This window comes from Camellia sinensis, chromosome 4 (assembly GCF_055761805.1).
Source record: "Camellia sinensis isolate YWXY chromosome 4, ASM5576180v1, whole genome shotgun sequence".
In the NCBI taxonomy this organism is placed as follows: Eukaryota; Viridiplantae; Streptophyta; class Magnoliopsida; order Ericales; family Theaceae; genus Camellia; species Camellia sinensis.
The window spans coordinates 177,362,325-177,389,946 of NC_138964.1; the positions used below are offsets into that span (position 1 = coordinate 177,362,325).

The following is a 27,622-nucleotide window of genomic DNA, read 5'->3' on the forward strand; positions in this document are numbered from 1 at the left end:
TACTCAAATTACAACCCTTCCCTGGCATGGTTTAATCACACTTTTCACAGTAGGGTGAGCATTTGATAGTGCACACTCTTTATCGTGCATGTTGAGAGCACCAGTTCCACAGTTTTCCTGTGATATTTGGAATGCTGATTGCAGATGTCAATTTTATGGTGGGTGATTGATTACAGAAAATCCTTTCAATGCAATGTTGCAATTTCTGGTCATCTTTGGAGAATGTTTGATAGAAAGTTTGAACAGAGCAGCTTGGCTTAGGGATTGTTTCGTTGGCAGTTACGTTTGATAACAGGCTATTTTAGCAATTTTTTGACTTTTTATAAAAAGATGTGCAGAAAAGTAGGTAGGGTGATGTGATAATTTATAGTGATTTTTTGACTTTTTAAGTAAAATGTATAGTTGACAAATGAGGTCATAGATCTTGATTTAGTTTTTCAAATTGTTGTCCTTTTGACTCCAAAAGAATTAGAGCTTGGGGCCATAGTCCCAAAACTTTTGAAATTGGACTAATGGCCCGACTCTCTAATTTTTTTCATTAAAGATTGAGGCCTCGAATGTGTGGAGCGCGAATGGCGCGAATAGTACGGAAAATATTATCTTACCGGTAAGAGAATAAAAAAAACCCTTAAAACGACGTCGTTTTGAGATTTCGAGCCATTCGCGCCTTTAATATTTCGAGGTACGTAGCATTCTTCAATTTTTTTTTGACAATATGTGAAAACAAGATTTTATTTTTATTCTTAACTCAAATTTTGAAGATTTTGAATGTTGTTAATATATATATATATATATATTAAATAAAAAGAGATATTGAATGTATAATTGATAAGAAAAAAAATAAAGGGGATTTTTTTTTTAAGGTTTATGATATTAAAATTTTATAGCATAAAAGATATTTAATATTTTCATAATATCTAAGGTTTTTCAACATTGATCCAGAGAAAATTCGATTTAGAGAATTTCTCTGTACATATCACAGAGAAAATTTCAATTCTAAATTTCTGGACGCATTACAGAGAAAATTTCAAATTTCTCTAGTTATATCACAAAGAAAATTTTGCACATTACGCACACGAAATTTCTCTAGATATATTACAAAGAAATTTTACACATCTCCAACACCAAATTTCTCTAGATACATTACAGAGAAAATTTTACACATCACCAATACCAAATTTCTCTGGTTTCAAACTAAAGAAAATTGAAATTTCTCTGAGTTCAAATTAGAGAAATTTTTGTCCTTTTCCTTTTCCTTTTCTTTTTCTTATTTCAATTTTTGTTTATTAACAATACTGTTGTTATTTACCATTATTTCATATCCAGTTTATGCAACAATTTATGTATAAACTAATATTTCTACAAAACTCTTTATAATGACATTAGAATTAAACATTCAAAAAATACAAGGACCAACCAACATTCCAATCCTTAGTGAGCATTTTGTGTTATATGATTTTCCTACCTGGCTAGATCTGGATAAACTTAGCCGTCTTGATCTTGCACGTCTCTAAATATTGAAAGAAATGAGTTGAACCCTTCAGATGAAGCTCCGCCTAAGATCCACAGTAACAAGTTACTAAACGAATTCATGGTCCCAGCTTTGTTCACAATTTTTTTTGGCTTTGTTTACATCTATAGATGCACATCTTCGACTAGGCAGATGTTGTGTTTTCTTGACGGGATTGTCCTTTACTTTTGTGTATAACGATTGTTGTTTCTGCTTTGTGTATTGGATTGAATTTCTCTGATTTGGACCAGAGAAATTCTCTGGTTTGAACTGAACTTTCTTTGGGTTGGTCCAAAGAAATTCTCTAGTTTGGACTGAATTTTTTCTGGTTTGAACTGAATTTTCTCCGGATTGGTCCAAAGAAATTATCTAGTTTGAACTAAATTTTCTCTGGGTTTGTCCAGAGAAATTCTCTGGTTTGGATTGAAAATTCTCTAGATTGATTTGAGAGACCTTAGACATTCTTTCATTGACATTTCATCAAACACCTTCTTTGCTGAATCCATGTCCCCAGCTCCCGAATATAACTTTTTATGTAAATTTCTTCATTAAATGTTGTATGTAGGTTTTAAGATCTAGTTTATTGAGATCAACAATAAAGACAATGAAGAAAAATAAGAAAAAAGTGAGAGAAGAAATGATGAATATTTTCTAGTTGTGCTTGTGGATATGTAACTGATGCATTTTGTTTCTGCTTTCATATCTGCTATAATGCTTTATAAATCTTACTAATGCTCTGCTACTTAATATTTGTCCTCCGAGGGTAGTGATATTTGTCGACGAAGGAATCTTCATTGGAAGACTAGTGATCGGAGGAACAATAATGAGGATTAGTGCTTTATTTCATATAAATCTTGTTGTATAAAGCACTATCAGAAGTCTTCATATAAATCGACGATCTCCATCAACAAAGCTTTATAAATCTTGCTAGTGCGAATTCCTCTGTCGTAGTCAATTTCAATGAAGCTTTGAACAATGCTGTGGACAAAGAGGAGAGAGAGAGCGAGGAGTTGTTTGGTGCAAAAAGAGAGAGGAGAGAGAATGAAAGAATGGGTGTCATATATGTGTATGGGTAAGGAATATTAGACTACAAAAAAAATTATTGTGAATTTTTCTCATTATTAAAAATTGAAGAGAAATGTCAGACTATTTTTTTCAAAAATAAACACGTTGCCGAAAGATAAAATATGTATAATCAGTCAAATTTAATACCTAAAATATAGCAATTGGTGAGTAAATAAAGCGCACTAGTTTTTTTATTTATTTATTATAGTTTATAAGTTGTATTTATCTTCTTGTCCGGCAAGACAAAATGATCATAAAATTAAGGGAAATGTTATGGTGTACGCCCTTAAAAGGGTTTACATACCATAGGCACTTTACTATAGAATGTAATTGCGTAATTTTATTACAAAATTTTATAATAATTATTATAAAATGTGTAATATCACAAAAAATATTGTAATTAAGTTACAAATTTTTGTTGTATCAATTATAAAATTTTGAATATTTTATTATGTTAATTTGTGACGATGACAAGTATTTTGTGGTTCATATTATGAAATTTTATAATAAAATTATACATTTTTATAGTAGGATGCATGTGATATGCACTCCGATAGGATTTCCAATTAAATTATTACTTCGCGTAAGTGAAACACTTTCTATATTTTTTATGATGAGTCTATCTAAATTATTTTTTTGGGTGCAAGTTATGTTGTTAATTCTTATATTTTAGTTCTGATGTCATTTTGATACATGTAATTTTAATTAGTTTGATTTTGACTTTCGATTTATAATCTTAGGTGCCCAAAAAAAAAAAAAAAAAACTTATAAGTAGCAATTGTATTCAGTGGGTTTGATTTTAATTTTCTTAATTCAATTTTTTAAAAATTGAGTTTTTTTTTTTTGTGTGTTTTTTTTTTGTTTTTAGTGAATATTTTAAAAATTTTAAGCAATTTTTCTTACTTTTTTAGTTTCACCTTACTTAGATATAGCTAAAAATAAAATATTTATAAAAAAATATTTAAAAAATCATTAAATACACAGAAATATAAAAAATATACTGAATTCTCATATTTTTTTAAAAATATTTTTTGTATTTAGTGATATTTCTAAAAACAAATTCACAAATATTATATTTTAAGTATATTTATGTTAGGTGTATCTAAAAATTAAAAAAACAAATTGCTTAGAATATTAAAAAAATTTAGTAAAAATACGAAAAAAAAAAATTTCAATTTCCTGAAAAGTGAATCCTGAAAATCCAAACCAAACAAATTGGTTGTTAGGAAAAAATTATAAATTTACTCATCTTAAGCTAAGTTTGGAGACCCGTACAAAGGAAAATTATATGTAATATATCTACCTTTAGTTACAACTTTTGAGTCCATAGTTATTAGGGGTGCTCAGCGTATATTTTGATCCTCCCAAGCCGACCGAAACGAACTGATCTATCACATTTTGGATAGATGCGTGATGACGAGTGGACGGTTGTAAATTGATTTTTTTCCAATTTGCCTAGTGTGGGGAAGTGGTTTGCAAATACTCTTCTGATCTTGGGGGACGCTATTGATTCTCTTCTGGTCACTTGAAAAGGAATAAACACTCCAGTCGGGGGTGTCGGAATTAGCACTCCGACGGGCAAGTCAGTCTTTACCCTCAAGATTACTTATATTCTAAGTTAAGCTTAATAGTTCTCACGCACTTTTTACTGGCTGATATTCTTCTATTTATAACCTTTCTCTCTTGGGCCTCGGGATTAGGCCCACTTTCTGTTCGTCATTCGGCTTCCTTTGTAGCAAATTGCTTTTTACTCGGCCCTTGACTTATTCGGCTATTTGACTGAATATGGCATGCTTTGGATGTGGGATGAAGCCGAATACTATACATACATCCCAGTTCCTTAAGTTCATATACTCGGCCTATTTACTACCCCCATTACTCGACCCCCACACCTAGCTTTGGACAAATAACAGATTTCATTTGGTTGCAACTAAATCGCCAAACCTCGAGCACCCCTAATAATTTGTAAGACTTTATGTTTTCAATTTATTTAGATATTCTGTTTGTGTTTTCAATTGAAAAAGAGTTTAGATATTCTGTTGTGTTCTCAATTTGGAAATCCTTTTATCAAATGGCAAGTGTTGATATTTGGTATTTTTGTATGAAAAATATAAGGCCTAATTTTGTTATTTAAAAAAAATCAAATTAAATAGTTTTTGAATTAAAAAAAAGTAATGAAATGGTTTTGATAATGCATGGTTTTCTTATATGTATTTATTATTATTATTTGACAATTTATGATAATCTTTTGGTTATGTTGAGTTGGGTTGTTATCTAAAAAATAATGTTGATAAGTTGCTGTATTATGTTCAAAATTTATAAAAGTTTAAATTGCCAAACTGATTCGCATCCATTTGCCAATCTGCATTCACTAATTTGGCAGACGAATGTGAATTGATTTTTTTAATCCGTCGATCCAGTGGATGAATGGCAGATTGGATGTTCCTGGCCATAATTAAGTCGCGAGCACCCCCAATAGTTATGAGCTATTATGTTGTCAGTTATAACACATTATAATGTTGATTATGACAAAAATTGGTTATGATCTAAAAATCATTTGACTTATATCTCAATTTTTTTTTTTATAAAAATTATGACTCACAAAATATTCAGTTATAATATTTATGATAATCAAATTATTATTTGCATATGATACACCTATAGTATTTTCTAAAAATGAAAAAAAAAAATTATAAATGATCAGCTCAATCTCTTTATTATTCTATATATTTTTCTATAAAATAAAAAAAAAAAATCCCAAATGCCCTTCAAAAAACCCAACAGAGTTATTAATTAAACAAAATTAATGAGATAAAATTTAAAATTAAAAGTAAAATCCAAATAGAAATCAAAACTCACATGAGGGCAAAAATGTAGGATTCGGTGTAATATGCCTTTTCGGTAGAATAATTGAGGCTGTGTTTTCGGGAAGAGAGACAGAGAGAGAGAGAGGGGTCAAAGTGAAGAAAGTCCGTCACTATGGTCTTCTGAATTAGCTGACGGAAGGAGGAGGCGGACGCGGAGGAGGAGGAAGGAACGAAACCGCAGCATGGGAGGGCGGAGGGGGACGATGGAGTGGGCGGCGAGAGCAAACCACATGGGAGGGATTCCCCGGAAGATGACGTTCTTGGCAGTGGGAGCGTTCGCCAAAGTGGTGGCGAATATTCTAAACACAACAACTGTTCACAATGCCGATACCCTAATCCATCTTCTCCGATCCCGACCTCCCGGCGTTCCCCTCCTCACCCTCAGCAATCACATGTCCACGTCAGTCAGTTAGTTTCCTCTCATCCTCATCCTCTTCTTTCTACCATATTCCTCTCATTCATGCTTACATATACTTTGATAGTGTTGTTTCTATGTTTAATTTTTTACGTTAAATTAGGAAAGAATTTGCTGCTGTTGATTTTCAGAATTTGTTTTCTGAACTTAAAAAATAAAAAATAAAAAAAATTAGAAACTAATTTGACCCAAAAAAGAAGAAGAAGGGATCATATGAAAAAAATGAGTATTTTTTTAATTTTTGTTTTCCACTGTTTTACCAAATTAATTTTTGAAATTTGTTAAAAAAAACAAATTTTAAAAACTCAACCAAACTGAACCGAAATGGTTCAATTTTGATCTCCATTGAATGCAACTTATGATCTGGGTTTTGACACAATAAAATGTTATGGATGGCAAAATGCTGTTCGCAAAACATAAATGAAATGCTGCTTATTGATTGTGATTTCCCTATTCGCTGTGTTTGGACATTGAGTTGGATATTGCTTTTACTCTTTTTTTTTTTTTTTTTAATTTTCAGAAAGAGCTATCGTCTAAATCACTGGAACCAGAAATACATGGAATCAATTATTGAAACTCTCTCCTATTCATTGCACTATCAACTAAAACAAACAGGCTCATTCTGATGATGACATTAATAACACAAATCATTTATTTTAAATCATGCTAATCTCTGATTTAGAAGTTGTTGGAACAATTTTTTGTGTAAAAAATTGAAATAAACAAAATAATTTAATTACAGAAAGTTTTTGTTTCAGAAAATAAAAACAGTAAGGTTATGATCAAGTCGAGTGTGTGACACTCTTTTCTTAAGACAGATTTGCCGCTGCACATGTGCTTACGTATTAATGGCGTCTATCTCCCAGGATACAATGATCGAAAATCACAGATTGTAGTTGCACTACAAACAATCAACCAATCCTGAGTTTTACAACTCTATGAACTAATATGAAGAAAAATGTAGCACAGAAGGAAAATGAAAAGGAAAAAAAATGGAATGAAATGAATCTGCTGGAGGGTCCTGAATTTATAGGCCAAGCGGTGTCTGTTTGGAAGGACAGAAAACCCTTCGAACAGGTGTGAAACCTAGAACCGCCGAAAATTGAAGAGAGGCGACTGGAGAGGCACTGTTCCGAGAAGAAAAAATTAAATTAATCTGTTAGGATTTCATCATCTTTTTTTTTGTGCAAGAATTTGAAAAAAAAAATCAAATGGATTTTATCCAAAAAATTAATCCAGGACTCGACCCGACGCATAACCGGCTAGACAGTGGCGACAGCACACGCGTATGGTGGATTTGGGTCAAGCCCACTTTGTCCATAACTCCCCTCCTTACAAAACTTGGGGTGCCCCTTGAGGCTCAACCCAAGTATATAAACCTAAAGCTTATATACTCATATAGGCTCTCTTATTGTTTTCACCTGCAACACCCAAAACTAGGTAACCCACATTTGACTCTTCAATTTTTCATTTCATGAAACTGAAAACGATATCAACTTCTCAGTCACTTATAAATGGTTTTGACGATCCTTCTTCACTGTGTGACTTGCCATGCGGTAAGGAACACGTTACCACTTGGACCCACCTGAAGAGACGTGTGGGCCCCAGTTAAATTTGGGCTCAAAGATGGCTCAAAATAAGGTTATAAAACCAAAAATTTCCAACAAGAAGTTATTGGGATTCACTTCTCAGTCAATTATTGTGATACCTTTTTACTAGTTCCTCACAATTTTTTATAATGTTATTATAAGTTGATGAATCTTCATGAGGGGCCAATAAAATTTGATTTGATTTTTATTTGTTTATTTATTTTGTGCAGTTTGGATGACCCTGTAATGTGGGGATTCAAGGGTTTCCCCATAATGGATGCAAAAATGGCACGATGGGTGCTCGCTGCAGAAGACATATGCTTCAAGAATAGGGTGCTGTCCTATTTTTTCCGGCTTGGTATGTAATCTCTTGCTAATTATGGCCATTATCTAATATTTATTTTCCTTTTGTACCTTTTTTTTTTTTTGAGAGCTATGTTCCTTCCGTACTTTTTATCCCCAACTAGTAACTTTAAAACTTTTCTCGAATTGTGAATAATTGTTTATGTCATTAACTTCTGAACTGATCCTGAAAATTTCAATTGCTTTGTATAATAAATAAAAGTTCATTGTGGAGTCTTTTGGTACATTTAGTCATTGTTTTATGTGAAGGGAAATTATTGAATGGAAGTTCTATGTACATAGTTTTGGGTGACAAAGTTCACTGTTATTTGTTCTGTTTTGCGAATTCAATTATTTTTGTGATTTAAGTCATATAACCTTGTATTATTTTGCGACCAACATTCTGTTTTTTCCTTTCTACCCATGAAACGTCACTCCATCTAAAGCAGGCCTTAACAAATGCAAATTTTTTATAGTATAGAACACTTTGCTTCATTAGAAATCGAGGATATTGAAAAGGGATATTGATTAACGATGTAAGATAAAGGGCATGTTGATATTGCCCGTTGTGTTTAGTGTAAGCGATAGATGGCTTATTTATAGCTATTCTGATTATCTAAATAGCCAACGCTACATGCCAAGAGTCATGGTGCCATGACATCTCTAACTTAGACTATGAAGTACGAATATAGGTATGGATGCTAGTGTGAGCATGATGATAAGGCAAAACTTTAAAAAATAAGATAAAGAGTACATTAGGGGAATGTCCATAAATAATGTATTTTTATAATTTGTAGCAGTGCATGATACATAAAATTAGAAAATACAATGCAAAAATTAGTTGAAGCAATGTACAAACTAGAGTTAATGTCAAAATTTATTAAGGATTCAACCTACAAACAGGAGTCCAATGGAAAAAGAAAGGTTGGTTTAGTTGGTTTAATGCCATTGCACTAGAGAAGCTAAAAATTAAAGAAATTTACAAATTTGTTGAGATTCAATTGGATTGTGATAAGAGAACTCTAAATTTTCTATGATTTGGATGTATTCTTTATTTCTTTTCTTTGAAGATAGATGCAATATATATGTATTATGGTACATTTGTGTACCCAACAATATAAAAAAAACAAAAACCAAAACCAAAAATGGATATGTATTTAGCGTACCCAATATGCATGTAGTTGTACCGAGTGTGCATGGTCGTACCCGTACCCATACCAAATATGTACCTAGTGCGAGTACTACGTCTCTTTTGGAGTATAGAACTTGGATAATGCATCTCAAAGTGGCAAGTCATCTTGGTGCAATGGCATCTCCTAGACGAACCATTGGGGTTTTGAGCTTACTCTAAGCGATGGCATGTGATCAACAAGTATGATTGTCTACTTAGTTAATGCGCTCAACACATTAACTCCAAGCCATTGCACCACGAGATGAGCCAAAATAGAGGGCACCTTGAAGCATGGCCCAAGCTTAGCTTGGTTGGGCCGAGGCACCTCCACTCATTCAGCCCTACTTAGTTGTAGTATGGCTGGGTGTCACACACTGGCAATGCGGAAGCCTTGACAAAGATATACAAGTGTGTGTGGCGCTAGTTAACTCTCTTTACTATCCTGCTAATAAAGCTCAAAAGGCTTGCAAAGACAAGCAAACACAATATTAGTTAAGTTGATGAGCCACAAGATTGGAGACAAGTTACAAAATAGCAAGCAACAAGCTAAAATTAAAGTAAGTGACAATTGAAAAGCTTTGCACAATTTAAAGGGGAAATGAACTTTTCATTAATAAAAGAAGGCATTACAATAGTTGAACAATGCGCCAAAAGTGCTACAAAAGTTGCCTTACCAATGGCTAGGTTGGAGCACTTTAAAGGCACAAATGGTTTGGTTCAACACTTGGGTACCCCCTCTTTAATATAGCTTTTTAAGCTATTTCCTAGTTGGCAAGAGGAAACATCCATATGTTTGAGGAGTCATAATGAATTTTTAAAAATTCTACAAAAAGAGAAAAAATTACAATACTTGGACCCAAAACACCTTTAATACTAAGGTACTTACATAAAAATTTACAAGGCAAAAAGACTACATTTGACACTCCAAAAGTTGGCCTAAAGTTGCTGCTAGGCAGGCAAGTCTTTGGCCTACTGTGGCTTGGACTACTTCATGGCGTGCCTTGGGTTGTCTTGCACCATGCCTTGGGCCTTGGGCCTTGGGCCTTGGCTTGCACTTGCACCAACAACTTCCTAGACATATTTTTGGCTCTCCAAAGGACACAAATGAGTGAGGCATCAAGGTGTTGACCCTTGGATGGGCGCACTTTGACAGTCTCCCCCACTTGAACGGTTGACGCCCTCGACGACTTTGCCAATAAGCATCAATCTTGTCTTGAAAAGTTGACAAGTTTGCCTCCCGTTCCCAGCTGATTTCTTCATCTCCAAGGCCTTTCCATTTCACCAAGTATTGCCTTTGTTTCTTTTTGGAAACCATTTTCACCCAATCGGCTAAGATAGATTGAACAGACCTTTTTCCTGCTTTGGCTGTGATGGTTTGGCGTTTCAGCTCATTTCGGGTTGTATGTTCCTTATCTGGATAGTAAGGCTTCAAATAACTCACATGGAAAACCAGATGCACTTTCAGCCAAGATGGAGCATCTATCTTGTAAGCACACTTGCCAATTCTGTTCAGAATGGTTATCGGTTTCTCATACTTACGCACTAGCCTTTTGTCTCTTCCCCTCATGAACTTGCATTGCTTGGGGTTGAGTTTGACAAGAACTTGATCCCCAACTCTAAACTCAAGTAGCCTCCTCTTTTCATCAGCCCATTTCTTCATTTTACTTTCTGCTTTTTCAAGATAGGCATGGGTAATGTCATGGTTTCTCTTCCATTCCTTAGCAAATTGGTAAGCCCTGGGTGACTTTCCTTCATATGGTCCATTCACTGTGTGGGGCAATAGTGGTTGCTGTCCATTCACTATCTTAAAAGCACTCTTGCCCGTAGAGCTACTCTTTTGAGAGTTGAAGCATAACTGTGCTACATCAAGAAGTTGAACCCAATTTCGTTGATTAGCATTGACAAAGTGGTGCAAATACTCCTTGAGCATATAGTTGAAGCGTTCAGTTTGCCCATCCGTCTCTGGATGGTAGCTTGATGAAGTATTAAGTTGTGACCTAAGAAGCTTGAATAACTCCGTCCAGAAGTTGCCAACGAAACGCAAATCCCAGTCACTAACAATACTTTTAGACACACCCCAATATTTAACAATGTGTTTGAAGAAGAGTTGGGCAGTCTCCTCCGTTGAAACATACTTTGGGGCAGTTACAAAGCTGGCATACTTGGAGAATCGGTCCACAATAGTCAAGATAGTCCCGATGTCTCCCACTTTAGGCAGTCAAGTGATGAAGTCAAGTGATGCACTTTCCCACGGACATTTTGGCACAAGCAAAGGTTCAAGCAAGCTTGATTTCTTCTTATGCTCAACCTTGTCTTGCTGGCAAGTGAGACAAGTGCGGACATATTCTTATACATCATCATGCATTTGGGGCCAATAATATCGTTGTTTCACCAAGGCCAATGTTCGCTCCTACCGGGATGTCCTACCCAAAGTGTATCATGGCACTCCCTAGGAAGTGTCTTTTTCAAATCACCAGCCCTGGGTACAAAGATGCGGTTGCTTGCTGTCATTAGAAGTCCATCTTGCACCCAAAATTGGCGAGTCTTGCCCATTTTTACAAGGTTCATAAGATTCTCTGCCATAGCATCTTTGTCTAGATGAGCCTTGATTTTCTCCTTGATGCTGGTTGAAATGGAAGTAAGTGAACATATATGATGGCACATAGCAAGCTCCGCCTTCCTATTTAGCGCATCAACATGGTTGGTGGCACCAACCTTGTATTCTAAGGCAAAATCAAACTCTGCCAGCTTCTCTTGCCACCGTGCTTGTCGTGCGCTTAGCTTGGGCTGTGTTAAGAAATTTCTAACCGCCGTGTTGTCAGTTTTTACAACAACCGTGAGCCCAAGATGTAATGCCTCCAAGTCCTCAGACAATGCACTACTGCAAGCAACTCTTTCTCATGAGCTGGATATCTCTGCTCAACATCATTGAGCTTCCTACTCTCATAGGCAATTGGGTGACCATCCTGCAAAAGAACACCACCCAAAGCAAAATCAGATGCATCAGTTTGTATCTCAAAAGCTTTACCTAAGTCAGGTAGAGCAAAAACAAGGTCTTTTGACATAGCTTCTTTCAAGGCTTGAAAGGCTTGTTGGCACTCTTCTGTCCAAACATATGACTTGCCTTTCTTTAGCAACTCTGTCAATGGGGAAGCTAGTCTTGAGTAGCCTTCAACAAACTTGCAATAATAATTAGCTAACCCAAGAAATTACTGCAACTCCGAGACATTAGCGGGTGGCTGCCACTCTTGAATAGCCTTGACCTTCTCTTGGTCCATTTTGATACATCCATGCTCAACAATGTGCCCTAGGAACTTAATCCTCTCTTGGGCGAAAGAACACTTCTCTAGCTTGACATAAAGCTTGTGCTCCCTTAACTTGAACCATGCTTTTCTGAGATGTTTCACGTGCTCTTCTAAAGTGGAGCTATAAATTACAATGTCGTCAAAGTATACTACCACGAATTGGTCTAAGTACTCTTGGAAAGCTTCATTCATCATGGTGCAAAATGTTGCTGGGACATTGGTCAAGCCAAATGGCATGACTAAGAACTCATAGGAACTATAGCGAGTAACGCATGTGGTTTTAGGCTCGTTTCCCTCGGCAATTCTTACTTGATAGTACCCCGATCGAAGATCTAGCTTTGTAAAATACCTCGCTTTGCTCAATTCATCAAATGAATTTGTAATTAGAGGAAGGGGATACTTGTTCTTGATGGTTAGCTTGTTGAGTGCCTGATAATCCACACATAAGCGAAGACTACGATCATGCTTCTTTTGGAAAAAGACAGGTGCACCGAATGGGGCCTTAGATGGCCTAATGAAGCTTGCTTCCAACAATTCTGTAAGCTGCTTCCTTAACTCATTCAACTCGGGAATAGCCATTCTATATGGTGCACGAGCTGGTGGCTTAGCCCCTGGCACCAATTCGATAGCATGATCCACACCTCAGTATGGAGGCAACTCCTTAGGCAACTATTCAGGCATAACATCTGTAAATTGCCTTGGGACTTTCTTGATTGTAGCTAGGACAAGAGTAGATTCGAGAGCTTCATTCAACTTCAATGCGGCAACCCAAGTTTGCTCATCATGCCTAACACCCCTCTCGAGTTGCATAGTTGAGACAAACCGGTCACTGTTGCTGGTGACCATAGCAGGAATGAGACATAGCTTATCCCCCATGACACACATACTATTAGAATAAGGCATGACTGCCGTTTTGTGTTTCTCAAGAAATCTAACCCAAGGATGGCTTGGAAGTCATCCATGGGTACTGCAGTGAAATCTACTCTTCCTTCCCAAGTGCTGACCTTCAAATGAACAAATTTTGCAACCCTATAGATAGGCTGCGCTGCCGAGTTAATTGCCTTGATGCGACTGCCATCCTTCTCTAAAGATAGCCCAAATCTTTTAACTTCGGTCCCCACAACAAAATTGTGGGTGGACCCTGTGTCAATCAAAGCACGGAGGGGCTTCCCATTGAGTTTTACATCCACAAGCATCAAACCTTTGTTGGATCACTTGCTCTTGTTCAACTTACTTGATGATTCCCCACCATGCATGGGTTTCTTCCCTTTGCCTTCATCTTTGAGCTCCACAAGTTGTTCAGGATCTGAATGTTTGCCCACTTTGCCACTCTTGGCATTCTTCTTAGGCCTTCCTGTAGAAGCCTTCTTCTCCATGGTATTCATCATATGAAAGGCTCCCACTCTAGAGCCAGTTGCCTTAGAACCCTTGCCACTTCACCTAGACTGCACGTCTTCTTCCTCACTATCATCATCACTTGGTTGAGAGACATGGTCAGACACAGTTGCTAGAGCATTCAAGGCACGCTTTTGTGGACATTCAGATAACCGGTGTGGCCCATTGCATGAAAAACAAGAGATAGGGCCTTTTGCTTTGCTTGTAGAGAATTGTTGAGGGGCTTTTGCCTTGTCACCATAGCTCTTCTGTTGCCATTGTCCTCCACCCGAATGGGTTTTGGATGTAGAAGTGTTGGCTCCCCCACTATTAGGTTTTGCCATAGCCTTGGGACTTTCCACCTCCCCTACTCTTGCGTGGGGAACTACTATCCCGCTGCTTAGGTTTGGCGTAGTCCGTAAGGCACTCAGCTGCCGCTTGTGCCTGGGCTAAATGTTGTACTCTTTGCCTTTGAAGTTCAACTCTGGCCCATGGCTTTAATCCCTCAAGAAAGAAGAAGAGCTTGTCTTTCTCTGACATGTCTTTGATGTCTAGCATAAGCCTAGAGAATTGTTTCACATAATCTCTTATAGTGCCGGTGTGCTTGAGATCCCGCAAAGCACACCGGGCATTATACTCCACATTTTTTGGAAAGAATTGGAGCTTAAGTTGCTCTCAAGTCTCAATTGTGCATAAGCCGCGTTGCATCTCATCATGTTTAGTCCGCCACCACAGCTTGGCATCACCGGACAAATACATTGTGGCCATAGAATCCTTGTCTCCTCAGCATCTGCTTTTACAGCTTTGAAATATTGTTCCATATCAAAGAGAAAGTTGTCTAACTCCTTGGCATCTCGGGCTCCACCGTAGGCACGGGGCTCGGGCACACGCACCCTAGGGAATTCCATGCCACCACCAGGTGTGTTGCCCAAGGCACGGGTAAAAACACCAATCCGGCCACTAAGATCTTCAATCTCTAACTTGAGTTCAATGACAACATCCTCCCAATCTTGCCCTTGAGTAAGGCCATGAGTTTGCTCAAGATCATGAACCGGTTGCTCAAGGTTGGCCAATGAAGCTGCCATGGTCTCCATATTGTCCATACGCTGCTCCAAGAGCTCAATTCTCTCCCTTTGCGTGGGTTGACGGTTGCCAAAAACATCCATTTAGAAAGCCAATAATAGAGAAAGCCAAATAGATTGGGCTCTGATACCAACTGTCACACACCGGCAATGCGGAAGCCTTGACAAAGATATGCAAGTGTGTGTGGCGCTAGTTAACTCTCTTCACTAGCCCGCCAATAAAGCTCAAAAGGTTTACAAAGACAAGCAAACGTAATATTAGTTAAGTTGATGAGCACCACAAAATAGCAAGCAACAAGCTAAAATTAAAGCAAGCAACAATTGAAAAGCTTTGCACAATTTAAAGGTGAACTTAGAAAATATGAGGAGGAAGAAGAACTCCGAAAATATGAGGAAGAAGGAATATATTTCTGTTATATTCAAAACTTCTTCTTATCTTACAAGACCAAATGACACTCCTTATATAGGAGATATTACAAACATCATTATAACCCATTATATGCCACTTACATATTATATATTATCACTATCTACCACTATCATATTATATACATGTCACTATCTACCACCAACACCACTATCATATTATATACATGCCACTATCTACAACCAACACCATTATCATATTATATACATGCCACTATCTTATTATATACATTAACACAAATTTCCAGCACTCCCCCTCAAGCTGGTTTGAAGATATCTTCCATAGCCAGCTTGCTAGTCAGCTTATCAAATTGCTTCTTGTGTAGTCCCTTCGTTAGCACATCAGCTAATTGTTCACCTGTTGGAAGGTAGGTCATACAGATTATGCCAGCATTGATTTTCTCCTTGATGAAATGTTTATCCACTTCTATATGTTTTGTGCGATCATGTAGAACTGGATTATGAGCTATAGATATAGCTGCTTTGTTGTCACAATAGACCTTCATAGGTGTCGGGTGAGAAAGCTTTAATTCTTCAAGAATTCTTTTAATCCACATTACTTCACAGATTCCATGGGCAACAGCTCTGAACTCTGCTTCTGCACTACTTCTAGCTACCACATTCTGTTTTTTACTCCGCCATGTAACTAGGTTCCCACCTACAAAGGAGCAGTATCCGGATGTTGATCTCCTGTCTGTAACACTTCCTGCCCAGTCTGCATCTGTGTATACTTCAACTTGAAGATGTCCATGTTTCTTGAACAGTAAGCCTCTCCCTGGAGTTCCTTTCAAATATCTTAAGATCTTATAAACGGCCTCAAAGTGCTCTGCCCCTGGTGAGTGCATGAACTGACTTACCATGCTGACTGCAAAGGCAATATCAGGCCGCGTATGAGACAAGTAAATCAATTTCCCTACAAGTCGCTGATATTGTTCCCTCTCTTTGACTTCTTCAGCCTTAGCAGCTTGTAACTTCAAGTTAGGCTCGATCGGAGTCTCCACCATCTTACAACCAAGCATACCTGTTTCTCCAAGGAGATCAAGAACATATTTTCTCTGATTAACGAATATACCTTCCTTGGATCTTGCAAATTCCATTCCGAGGAAATACTTGAGGGCTCCCAGATCCTTAATGTGAAATTCTTTTGCGAGTTTCTCTTTGAGGGCTGCTAACTCTGCTTCATCATTACCAGTTAAAATGATGTCATCAACATAAACAATCAAAATTGCAATTTTACTGTTTTTTGAATGTTTATAAAATATTGTGTGATCTGCTTGACTCTGCGAGAAGCCACAACTGATAACTGCCTTCCCAAAGCGTTCAAACCACGCTCTTGGTGATTGTTTGAGTCCGTATAATGACTTGTTCAATCTGCATACTCTGTCGCTTCCAAGTCTCTGCTCAAATCCCGGCGGTAGGCTTATGAACACCTCCTCTTCAAGATCACCATTGAGAAATGCATTTTTAATGTCAAGTTGATGTAGAGGCCAATTTGAATTTACTGCAAGAGATAACAGTACTCTGATGGAATTTATTTTAGCAACAGGAGCAAACGTCTCCTGATAGTCGATCCCATAAGTTTGAGTGAAGCCTTTAGCCACCAGTCTCGCCTTGTATCTCTCAACGCTTCCATCTGCGTTACATTTTATCGTAAACACCCATTTACACCTAACTGTTTTCTTGTTTTTGGGTAGATCAACTATCTCCCAAGTACCACTTCTCCTTAAAGCATTCATCTCCTCCATGACTGCTAATTTCCAATTCGGATCATCCAATGCTTCCTGTATATTCCTTGGAACAAACAAGTGTGAAATCCTAGATGTGAAAGCTCTATGATTTTTAGACAGTCTTTGATAGGAGAGGTAATTTGCAATAGGATGTTTAATGCAATTTCGGACACCTTTCCTAATTGCTATAGGAACATCAAGGTCGGAAATAAAAGGAATAGGGTTACCTAAAATTTCGATGCCAGAACTCGGGTGGACATTCGGGTCATTAGGATGGACATTCGGGTCATTATTCCTCAGATGAAATCGCTTCCTAGTATAAACCTGAAGCTCAGAATTTAGATCATTTTGTAGTACTTCTCCCCCTAAACAAGAATCTTCTTGACTAGGCACCATAGAACTTGGTTCTCCTAAGTGATCATTATCAGACAGATGTGGTTTTTGTGTAGGATAAATGACATTGGGGAGCGCGATAGAAATATCCCAAAAACGGTCTTCTACTCCACTTGTCTCCCCCTGAAGAGAAGTGTTGGGGAAATAGGATTTTGTTTCCACAAATGACACATCCATACTCACATGAAATTTCTTGGTTTGAGGATCGAAACACTTATACCCCTTTTTGTTTGAGGAATAACCCAAAAAAACACATTTTATAGCACGGGGGTCAAGTTTTGAACGAAATTGACTGGGAACATGAACATAGGCAGTACATCCAAAAACTTTGGCGGGTAAATCAGAAAACAACCTCGTGTCAGGAAAAAAAGTTTTGAGACAATCAAAAGGTGTTTTGTATGTTAACACCTTTGTGGGCATCCTGTTTATCAAATAAGAGGCTGTTAAAATTGCTTCACCCCATAAATATTTAGGAACATGCATGTAAAACATTATAGCACGTGCTACTTCAAGTAGATGTTTATTTTTTCGTTCTGCAATGCCATTTTGTTGAGGGGTATCCCGACATGTAGATTGATGAAAAATCTCATTTTTTTTCAAAAACTCACCCAACTGCTCATTGAAATATTCTGTTCCATTATCAGAATGTAAAATACCAATTTTGGTTTGAAATTGGTTTTCAATCATATTGTAAAAATTTGTGAATAAATTTTTCACGTCAGATTTTTTATTCATCAAATAAATTCAACATAAGCGGGTATGGTCATCAATAAATGTAACAAACCATCTTTTACCAGAAAGAGTAGTGATTTTAGAAGGGCCCCAAACATCACTATGAATCAAATAAAAAGGTTTGGAAGCCTGGTAAGGTTTTGGCAAATAAGTAGAGCGACGAAATTTTGTAAAAATGCAACTTTCACAATGAAAAGAAGAACAATCAATCCCTTTAAATAACTCTGGAAATAAATGTTTCAGATAAAGAAAACTAGGATGTCCTAGCCTATAGTGCCATAGCATTATTTTTTCTCGAACAGAGATTGAACTAGTACTGTTAAAGCTCTGAGCTTTTTTATTACTAACAGGTACTTCATCAAAGTAGTAAAGACCTTCAAGCATCCTAGCACGCCCAATCATCATCCCCGAGTTCTGGTCCTGAAATTCACAATGGGATTCAAAAAATGTAACACGACAATTAGAATCCTTAGATAGTTTACTGACAGACAAAAGGTTACAGGCTAAGTTGGGGACGTGAAGAACAGCATTGAGATTAATTTTCTCAGTTAGTTTAATAAATCCTTTTCCTGCAATAGGTGAAAAACTACCATCGGCTATTCTGATTTTGTCATGACTAGAACAAGGGAAATAGGTACTAAATAAATGGGAAAAACTAGTCATGTGATCGGAGGCACCGGAATCTATGATCCACGGAGAGAAGTTTAGGCAAGAGAAGGCTTTAGGATTTCTACCTGTTTGTGCCAACAAAACACTAGGAGTACCGGATGAGAAGTTGGATTTTATCAGCTTTAAGAGTTGATCAATCTGCTCTTTGTTGAAGGGACCTGAATCGGCTTCATTAGCGGTAGGAAAGCCACGATTCTTCTCTCCTTGTTTGCTGCTTTTCCAGTTGACAGGTTTGCCATGGATCTTCCAACACGTTTCGCGTGTATGGCGAGGCTTGTTGCAAAAATCACACCAGACCCGTGGCTTATCATCAAACCTGCGCTGGTAATTTGCAGCCTTGTTGGCCGCAGCATCGCTAATTAAAGCAGAAATTTCAATTGATTCACCAGTACCTTTTTTCTTAAGCATGACGCTCCTTCGGCTCTCTTCCCTTCTGACTTCGGCAAATACTTCGCCAATGGATGGGAGAGGAGGTCTGCCAATAATTCTTCCTCGCACTTCATCGAACTCAATGTTGAGGCCGGCAAGAAACTTGTAAATACGGCTGTCTTCCACAGTTTTCTTGTGGTGGTTGCAGTCGTCAACCGATTTCCATTCGTATGTGTTGAAGATGTCAAGATCCTGCCACAACCTTTTCAACGAATTGAAATATTTGGTGACGGAATCATCTCCTTGACGAATCTCTCCCAACTTTAAAGTTAATTCGAAAACTTGAGATTGATTTCCTAGGTCAGAATACATCTGACTAACATTATCCCACAATTCTTGTGCAGTAGCATAGCACATGTAATTAGAGTTTATATCCTCCTCCATGGAATTGACCAACCATGTCATAACCATGGAGTTTTCAGCGTCCCAACTGTCGAACAACGGATCATTAACAGCAGGAGCCTTCTTGTCACCAGTGATGTAACCGATCTTTCCTTGCCCACGGATATACATCCGGACAGATTGTGACCAGCGGAGAAAATTATCACCATTTAGGCGGATGGTGGTGATTTGGACAGAGTGAGAGTTGGACGTTTTCACCGGAATGGCAGCGGCAGGGGTTGAAGTGGTTTCGGACGTGACTTCCGACATGGCTATGACGGTTTTAGGGCTGCTGTGTTTTTTGTTGCTCTGATACCAACTTAGAAAATATGAGGAAGAAGAACTCCGAAAATATGAGGAAGAAGGAATATATTTCTGTTATATTCAAAACTTCTTCTTATCTTACAAGACCAAATGACACTCCTTATATAGGAGATATTACAAACATCATTATAACCCATTATATGCCACTTACATATTATATATTACCACTATCTACCACTATCATATTATATACATGCCACTATCTACCACCAACACCACTATCATATTATATACATGCTACTATCTACCACCAACACCACTATCATATTATATACATGCCACTATCTTATTATATACATTAACACAAATTTCCAGCAGGTGAAATGAACTTTTCATTGATCACAAGAAGGCATTACAATAGTTGAACAATGCACCAAAAGTGCTACAAAAGTTGCCTTACCAGTGGCTAGGTTGGGGTACTTTAAAGGCACAAGTGGTTTGGTTCAACACTTGGGTACCCTCTCCTTAATATAGCTTGTTAAGGCATTTCTTAGTTGGCAAGAGGAAACATCCACTATGTTTGAGGAGTCATAATGGATTTTTAAAAATTCTAAAAAAAGAGAAAAATTACAATACTTGGATCCAAAACACCTTTAATACTAAGGTATTTACATAAAAATTTACAAAGCAAAAAGACTACATTTGACACTTCAAAAGTTGTTGTTGGGCAAGCAAGTCTTTGGCCTGCTGCGACTTGCTGTGCCTTGGGCTGCTTCATGGCATGCCTTGGGCCGTCTTGCACCATGCCTTGGGCCTTGGCTTCTACTTGCACCAACAACTTCCTGGACATGTTTTTGGCTCTCCAAAGGGCACAAATGAGTGTGGCATCAAGGTGTTGACCCTTGGATGGGCGCACCTTGACACTCGGCCAAGGGATCCTCTGTTGGGTCGTGACTCTACTATTTTTCATTCCCCATTCTTCAATGAACTTCTTCTTCATTAAATTTGTTTTAGTACAACCATGGTCAACTAGGCTGGAAGTAGGGCATCAGAGTCTCTATTGGGGATCATTAAAAGATATGTGGTTTGGAGGCTAGAAAGGGATTGTCAAGGCTCCTTGGGTCACCCTTTCAGTGTAGCTCCACCTTGACTAGTCTTAGAGAGAGAGACTTTGACCAAGACATGTGAAATCGCAAAGAACATATTATACCTTACACTAGAGCCCCTTCTTCATGCAACTCCTAAGGTATCGTACCTACTTCTATAGTTCCCTTGATATAGACCCCAAAGTTTCCTAGGACACAGAGATAATTGACATACCTTTATCTTGTTGAGGCAAATAGGATGAGTTGCTTGTGTGCTCAGAGGTGAGTTGGCTACCATGGTTTGGCCACCCTATATAAGGGACCTTCATGAATATGTTGGGGTTATAAATAGCCATCCTTAACCCTCACCTTCACTCTCCCTAAAAAGAGCAAAAAATTTCTCCACTGCCATTTGTCGGGAATTTGGTTTGGAAGGCCTTCGGGTCTTTGGTAGAACTTTGTTCTGTGTGTTGCCTTTGGTCACTTGATGATCCTCTTTGGTGGATCCTTATTTGGTCTCTCCAAGTGAGATTTGTCTGTTAGTGTCTTTTGGTTGAAACTTATGGTTTCGTGAGACTTGAATTAGAGAGGATGTTGAGTTTGGTAAGAGAACTTTATTTGGATTTGGTGAGCTTTGTGAGAGTTTCCTTTGTCACCGTTGTAGCTCTTCGGAATATTGTTCTCTTTCTTTAGTGAATCCTTTTCTTTGTGATTGTCCATGGACATAAGCTTAGGTCGAACCACGTAAATCTTGGTATTGTGAGATTTGTTTCTTTCTCTTGAATTTGTATAATTTTTATGATTTTTCTAATTCATATTCTAAATCATCAACTATCTTGGTGTGGTTGAGTTTTCCCGAGACTCTCCGTACAACAAGTTTGTATCAGAGCCTCCGCTGCGCACAACAAAGGCCACCTAGCACCTCCACCTCCCTCTCCTGCCATCTCAATGCCCCTTGTATTCCCAGACCCAGACTCATCCGACCAACTCAGCACCCACCATCCACAGCTATTTATGTTCGCTTATGTTGTAATTGTTGATACTTCTGAAATGCATAGACACACGTGCATGCACACAAGTGCACACACACCATCATGACGGGAGAGTTAACAAACTATGCCTCCATTTAAACTTATAATGCCCAGATGGTAAATATATTGCAATAGAAACTTGAAAGATTTCATGTAGTTGTCATATTTCATTGAGAATTGTCTGTTTTAACATTGGAAATGAGTGTGAATGAGCTGAGAATGTGATGATGACAATACCTGTTTCTTGGAGTCATCAGCATACATCGAATGTGACAATGTTATTGCTATATATTGCCATGAAAAAGTTGCAATAAGATATTCTGTCCCATGCCAGTAACTTAGTTGAATACCTCTTCTCTGCCTTCAGTTTGTATATATATATAATATTTTAAAAGGGCCATCATTTTTGGAAACAACTCTTGGAGTTTAAAAATTTATAAAATGTTGTACAAGCTCTCTACTCATTATGTTGAACCTAGTACAAGTTCATTGATCATCACTTTTTTTGTTGTTTTCCTTATGCTTGCAAAAATTATTATGGATTTTTAGGCTCATTTCTAAAAGAGAAAATTCGCAGGGAAATGCATACCTATAACAAGGGGTGGTGGAATTTATCAGGAACACATGAGCGAAGCTCTTGATCGCTTAAGTGATGGAGAATGGGTATTTCCTCAATAGTTTTGGCTTTATACTTCAGTTGGCCTGCTTTTTATTATTATTATTACAAGATTCTGGGAAATCTCTGTTGTTGCACCCTTCTAAGTATGGTCAATTAGTATGTTGTCATAGGTGCAGGTATGTGATGGTTACTGGCTTTGGAAATTTTCTTTACAGAACTCATATTGTTAATTGTCCATCGGATTTTCCTAGTCTTGATTTTGTTGATTTCTGGGCCAATATTGGCTGAATTGGATCCTCTTTTTGAAACATAGGCTAGGGTACTTGGCGTAGGGGGTGGCCTAATTCAATTGGCAGGTTGGCATGACTACTGGTGGCATATTTATGGAAATTGCTTCTGCTTTAAGAATGTTGAAACAGAATTAGAGTTATTTTTTTTTCATTCTAGGATCATACCATTTATATTGCATGGCAATTAATGTGTTTTAGTCCTCGTAAACTTCCTTTTGAATCTTGGATTAGGTGGAAGCTGAAGGTAATCATTTTAGAGTCTTTGGTTTCATTGCTTATGTTCATGTTCCATCTCAAAAGAGAATTTGTGGGCCACATTGTTGAAAGCTAAGGTTACAGATTTTATAATCCTCACACTAAGGAGTCACTAATTAGTTGTGATGTTTGTCTTTGATTAAAGAAATGCTTGGAATTGGTGGTTATATTCGAACCAGTGTTATTAGAAAACACTAACACCCTAACAATTTACATTTTGGAATGCATGTTCCCAAACATGATAAACTTTTGTTTGAGAGCAATCCCAAAAAATTTCTAATATAAAACTTAAAAGTTATCTTGGGAGGAAAACCAAATCAAATATAACAAATTTAAATCTAAGGAGAGTGGAGTTTTGGTATGACAGAACGTAAATAATGGGCCATAATGCTCACAAAAATGTGTTGTTACATGATTAATTTTAAAATGAAAAGCAACATTTTATTGGATGTCTATTTGTTTAAAGGTAATTGCTCTAGAAGTACCTTAAATTGTAATAGTGTAATCTAAACAAGTCTATTTATATCGTACCGCATTTTAGAGAATGTGGCTTATTATGCTCCTGATCTTGTTTCAAGTATCAAAACATTTCAGGTAACATGGGTTCGGACACCTTTATCTTTGCCCTTGCTGTCTCCTTTTTTTTAAGTTTAGTGTTTCAATTTAGTTTTAAGAGTTTGTTAGGGTTGCAAAAGGGTAAAATCACAAGGTTCTAGGCACTATGAACAATACCTACAAATGTAGCTAAGGAAAGGTGGCATGTTGACACGGACACTTGTCAAACGCCTCTTGACATGTGGGGGACACTCATCCAAATGTGTGTTTTTAATTATTATTTTTTAAATCCAGACATTTTTTGGTACACTTGGGGGACACACATGTCGATTGTTTTGATGGACATGAAACTAACTATAATAAAAGGGTTCGTTATCTTAATGTATAGGAATGATTAGATTGCATTTTTTTTATAATCTTTGAATGATATATTCATATAAATAAATATATAACTATATACTTTGTGTGTGTCCTCCACATGTCCCTGTATTTTTTGAAAATTGTTGCATCAGCATGTCCATGTTTATGCTTCTTAAACATTAGCCTTCTAGTTTTCCATATCCACTTAAGTTGTCACATGTTAAATATAGCATGTATATCAAATAGTTTGTGATACTCACAAGGGAATCGGTGGCTAGCATTTTTGGTTTTCTTACAAAGATTTGTATTATGGGATTTTTTTTGAAGTATTTTAGAGACTGAAATCAATCTGATAATGGCTGCCATTTTCCTCATCTTGTCTAGATATTACACTTCTCTTTCTTCCTCTCCTGGTTCTCTACTTTTTTCCTGATTTGTCTAAACACTCAAACATCTTGTCTACCAAACTAATTTATTGGTCCCTGGTTTGTGGAAGCCTGTACTACAATCTCAATGAAGTCTTTCTTTCTATTTTGTTCATTTTCCTAACTTTCCTCTTCTGACTTGCCTTCTCTTCTTTCTATCTAATCTTACTTGGGCCTATGCTAGATTCTGCTGACTATTTACATACCTCTGGCACATATAAAGTTTGTCATGTTCTTGCAATTGTAGTTGGACTAAATTTCAGCACATAATTGCTTGGCCAGAGTAATTTTCTGCAGGACATCCTAAGCTGAAATTTTGATTTGTTCTTATTTTCTATTGGCTTGGTTATCATAACTTGCTTGAGTGATAATTTTAGATGATATAAACTTAATCTAAAGCATTCTTGGTGCATCTATTAACACAAGAACTGCAGTGAATGCAAGGTAGTGAAGTAAGTAATTGCATCTCCTAAAATCTTCTAGATCAGATGATCAGCTTTGAATCCCACTGTTGTCATAGATTTGTGCTGGTCTTTAACTTTTTCTTTGTGCTATAAATTGCTTGCATTTTTTCTGTGTATACAAAAACAGCACTTGAAGTTCTGATGAAATTCTTTTTTCTGAAATGAGCAGTTGCATACATTTCCAGAGGGAAAAGTGTCTCAACGAAATGAACCAATTAGAAGATTAAAGTGGGGGACTGCAAGTCTCATTGCTCGGGCTCCTGTAACCCCCATAGTTTTGCCCATTGTCCATCATGGTTTTCAAGAGGTAACACTCATTGTAATTTCATGAATGTGCCAGGTATTTCTTGAAACAGTGTTAGCATTTGATCTCTTTTGAATGCATGAGAGATAGCATTGTTAAAATTATTGGAGTTGTAGGTGGTGTTGTTGTCGGTTTTAAATGTTGGGTATTGCTATTCTTTTTCTTCTTCTTCCCCTTATGTGTACAAGACAAATTGGAATCAGGTACATTGGCCATTGATCTCTGCACTTTCCTCTGCATTTTGAACAACAACGTCATAGCATTGCTGGTCCTGTTCAAACAAGATGCGATCCTTTTACATTTTTTGTTATTCTTGCTCATAATATTTTTCCTTTTCAACTTCATTATTCTAGCCTGATGTACCGTTTTTGCTCTTTTGTTCTTTTCTTCAATCACATTGTAAGACATCATCATAGATCCATTTATACATCAGCATTGCATGGACATTGTTCCCCAAATTGGATTACTTAGAGCTGTTTGGGTTGTTTTCTTTTGTTGATAATATATATACAGCTTTTGTTTTCTTTTCACTTTGGGTATCTGTTACAATAAAATAAATATCATGTTCTACTACAAATTATGAAAATATATTTTGTGGACATACCTGTTGGAGGATAAGGGGGCCCACAAGTGCACAGTAGTACTGGCCCAATCCATCGGGGAGAAACTCCAAAATCCACACAAGCCACACCAAGGCCCAACATACATTGTTTGGAACTCATACCCATTTAAAAGCTTAAGCCTATAAGTGAAGAGTCCGTCTAATGTATATTAAGACCCATCTGTTTTATTCTTTATTTGATGTAAGACTCTACGTTCACACATGCTCCAACAATATCCCGGCTGTACCTATATCCTTTTTTTTTTTTTATTCAGTTTTGCAATATCGGTGTACTGGTACCAGCATCCGTACCCATATCCATGCTTCATATGTTGATACAATTTAACTAGTACTTGCTGCTAATATTGGCCATTGTTGCTTACTTTCAAAGCCTTCTGTTGATATATAGAGCCTCATTTCATGTTAGTTGCTTTACAGCCCTTCTTAAAAAATCAAGTGACCAGTGAATATTTGAATGTCCCACAGGCTGGGGCTAGTTATTTCCAATTTGAAGACTTTTGACTGGGGATTGCAATGGGGTGGGTTGATTAGGTATTAATTCTGCCAAGTCATCTCACCGGTATACTATTAACCATAGGAGATTGAATTGGATGCTAACCTTCAACTTGAATTAAGGTTTGGATTAGGGTCTGTTTTCATTGCCTCAGTGCCCCCCCAGTCATAAATATGTACACATTTATACTTAGATACACAAGTCTCCTTTGTGTGTGAGTAGCAAATTGTTACCCTATTATCATAAGATTTTGTAGGATAATATTATTAAATGGTTGACAATTTATAAATGACCTATCTTAGGTCCCATATCAAATTGGAAAATGGGTGAGGAAGCAACTGTTTTTCTCTGATCTGATCTTTGTGGCCCTTTTATTTATTTTGGCTCTTCTAACTTTCACTCTCTTTCATTAATTTTCAGGTGATGCCCGAAGATTATTTATTTGGAAGAAGGGCCCCTTTGCCTTTATTTAATAAGAACATAAACATAATAGTTGGTGACCCGATAGAATTTGACCTTCCGAAATTGAGAGAGAATGCAGTGTCCATGTCTAAGGATTTGTGTTCTTCAAGTTCTGGATGGCCAAGCACTTTGGGACTGAATGAGGCGGCACAAAAATGTCTCTATAGCAGCATATCAAAGCAAATCTGGATGGTTATGGAGAACTTACGAAGTTTTGGTAAAATGTTTCTGAAATCGAAGGGTTGAAATTTGAAACTCTTTGGCCCAGGAATGTCTGTTTTGAAGGATTGCCAGCAGCAAAGATAATGCCATTTAACCTTATTAAAATTTTGATAGCATTGAGAATTTTAATTATATTTTTATTTTTTCCCTGTTGGGAAACAATAAAATGTTTTCTTCAATAGAGTTTGTTTTGTATCTGATTTATTCATTGAAATTGCTCGAAATGGCGATTCTAATGTGGAAGGTTAAAATTCACAAAAGGGATACCATGTGAAGCTGGAATTACATTGCGCAATGCTTAACTTAAACATGATTTAAGGCCTTGTAGCGACCCGAATACCAAACTTTTGTATGTCTTGCGGCGATTTTGACAGGCTTCATGGTAAGTGTTTTTACTTTGTTATGAGGTAAACATTTTTTGCCATGTCTGATCCGATGAGTCTCCCATGTGATGTACTGTTGTTGATTATGCCGAGTTGTTAATCATGTCAATTGGTTATCTTGAGTTAGAAGTAGCAATTCAAAATTACGAGGGAAATATATATTACTGGCTAGAGGATGAAATTTGTAAGCTTAAAGATGAATACTGTCTTGATAGAGATAAAAATGTACTGCCAATGACTTTTTACGGGAAGAGATTCAATAGCAGCATGATGATTTTTGCCGCTTGAATGATATACTTCAGCGGCTTGAG

General features: G+C 37.1%; 1 protein-coding gene across 1 annotated transcript; it reads left to right on the plus strand.

Annotated features, from left to right (window-relative positions):
- Positions 1-5,414: 5,414 nt before the first annotated feature.
- On the plus strand, positions 5,415-27,188 carry LOC114291145 (Phospholipid/glycerol acyltransferase family protein). The gene is made up of 5 exons (XM_028235199.2): positions 5,415-5,842; positions 7,677-7,804; positions 22,435-22,520; positions 24,995-25,132; positions 26,665-27,188. The coding sequence occupies exons 1-5, from the start codon at positions 5,625-5,627 to the stop codon at positions 26,950-26,952; spliced, it is 858 nt and encodes a 285-aa protein (XP_028091000.2). The 5' UTR covers positions 5,415-5,624; the 3' UTR covers positions 26,953-27,188.
- Positions 27,189-27,622: the final 434 nt, after the last annotated feature.

Excerpts from the sequence above, each read along its gene's own strand:
- LOC114291145 (XM_028235199.2), top strand. The coding sequence starts at position 5,625 with ATGGGAGGGCGGAGGGGGACGATGGAGTGGGCGGCGAGAGCAAACCAC. Across the intron at positions 5,843-7,676 it reads CTCAGCAATCACATGTCCAC|TTTGGATGACCCTGTAATGT; the intron begins GTCAGTCAGTTA and ends TATTTTGTGCAG. Across the intron at positions 7,805-22,434 it reads GTCCTATTTTTTCCGGCTTG|GGAAATGCATACCTATAACA; the intron begins GTATGTAATCTC and ends GAAAATTCGCAG.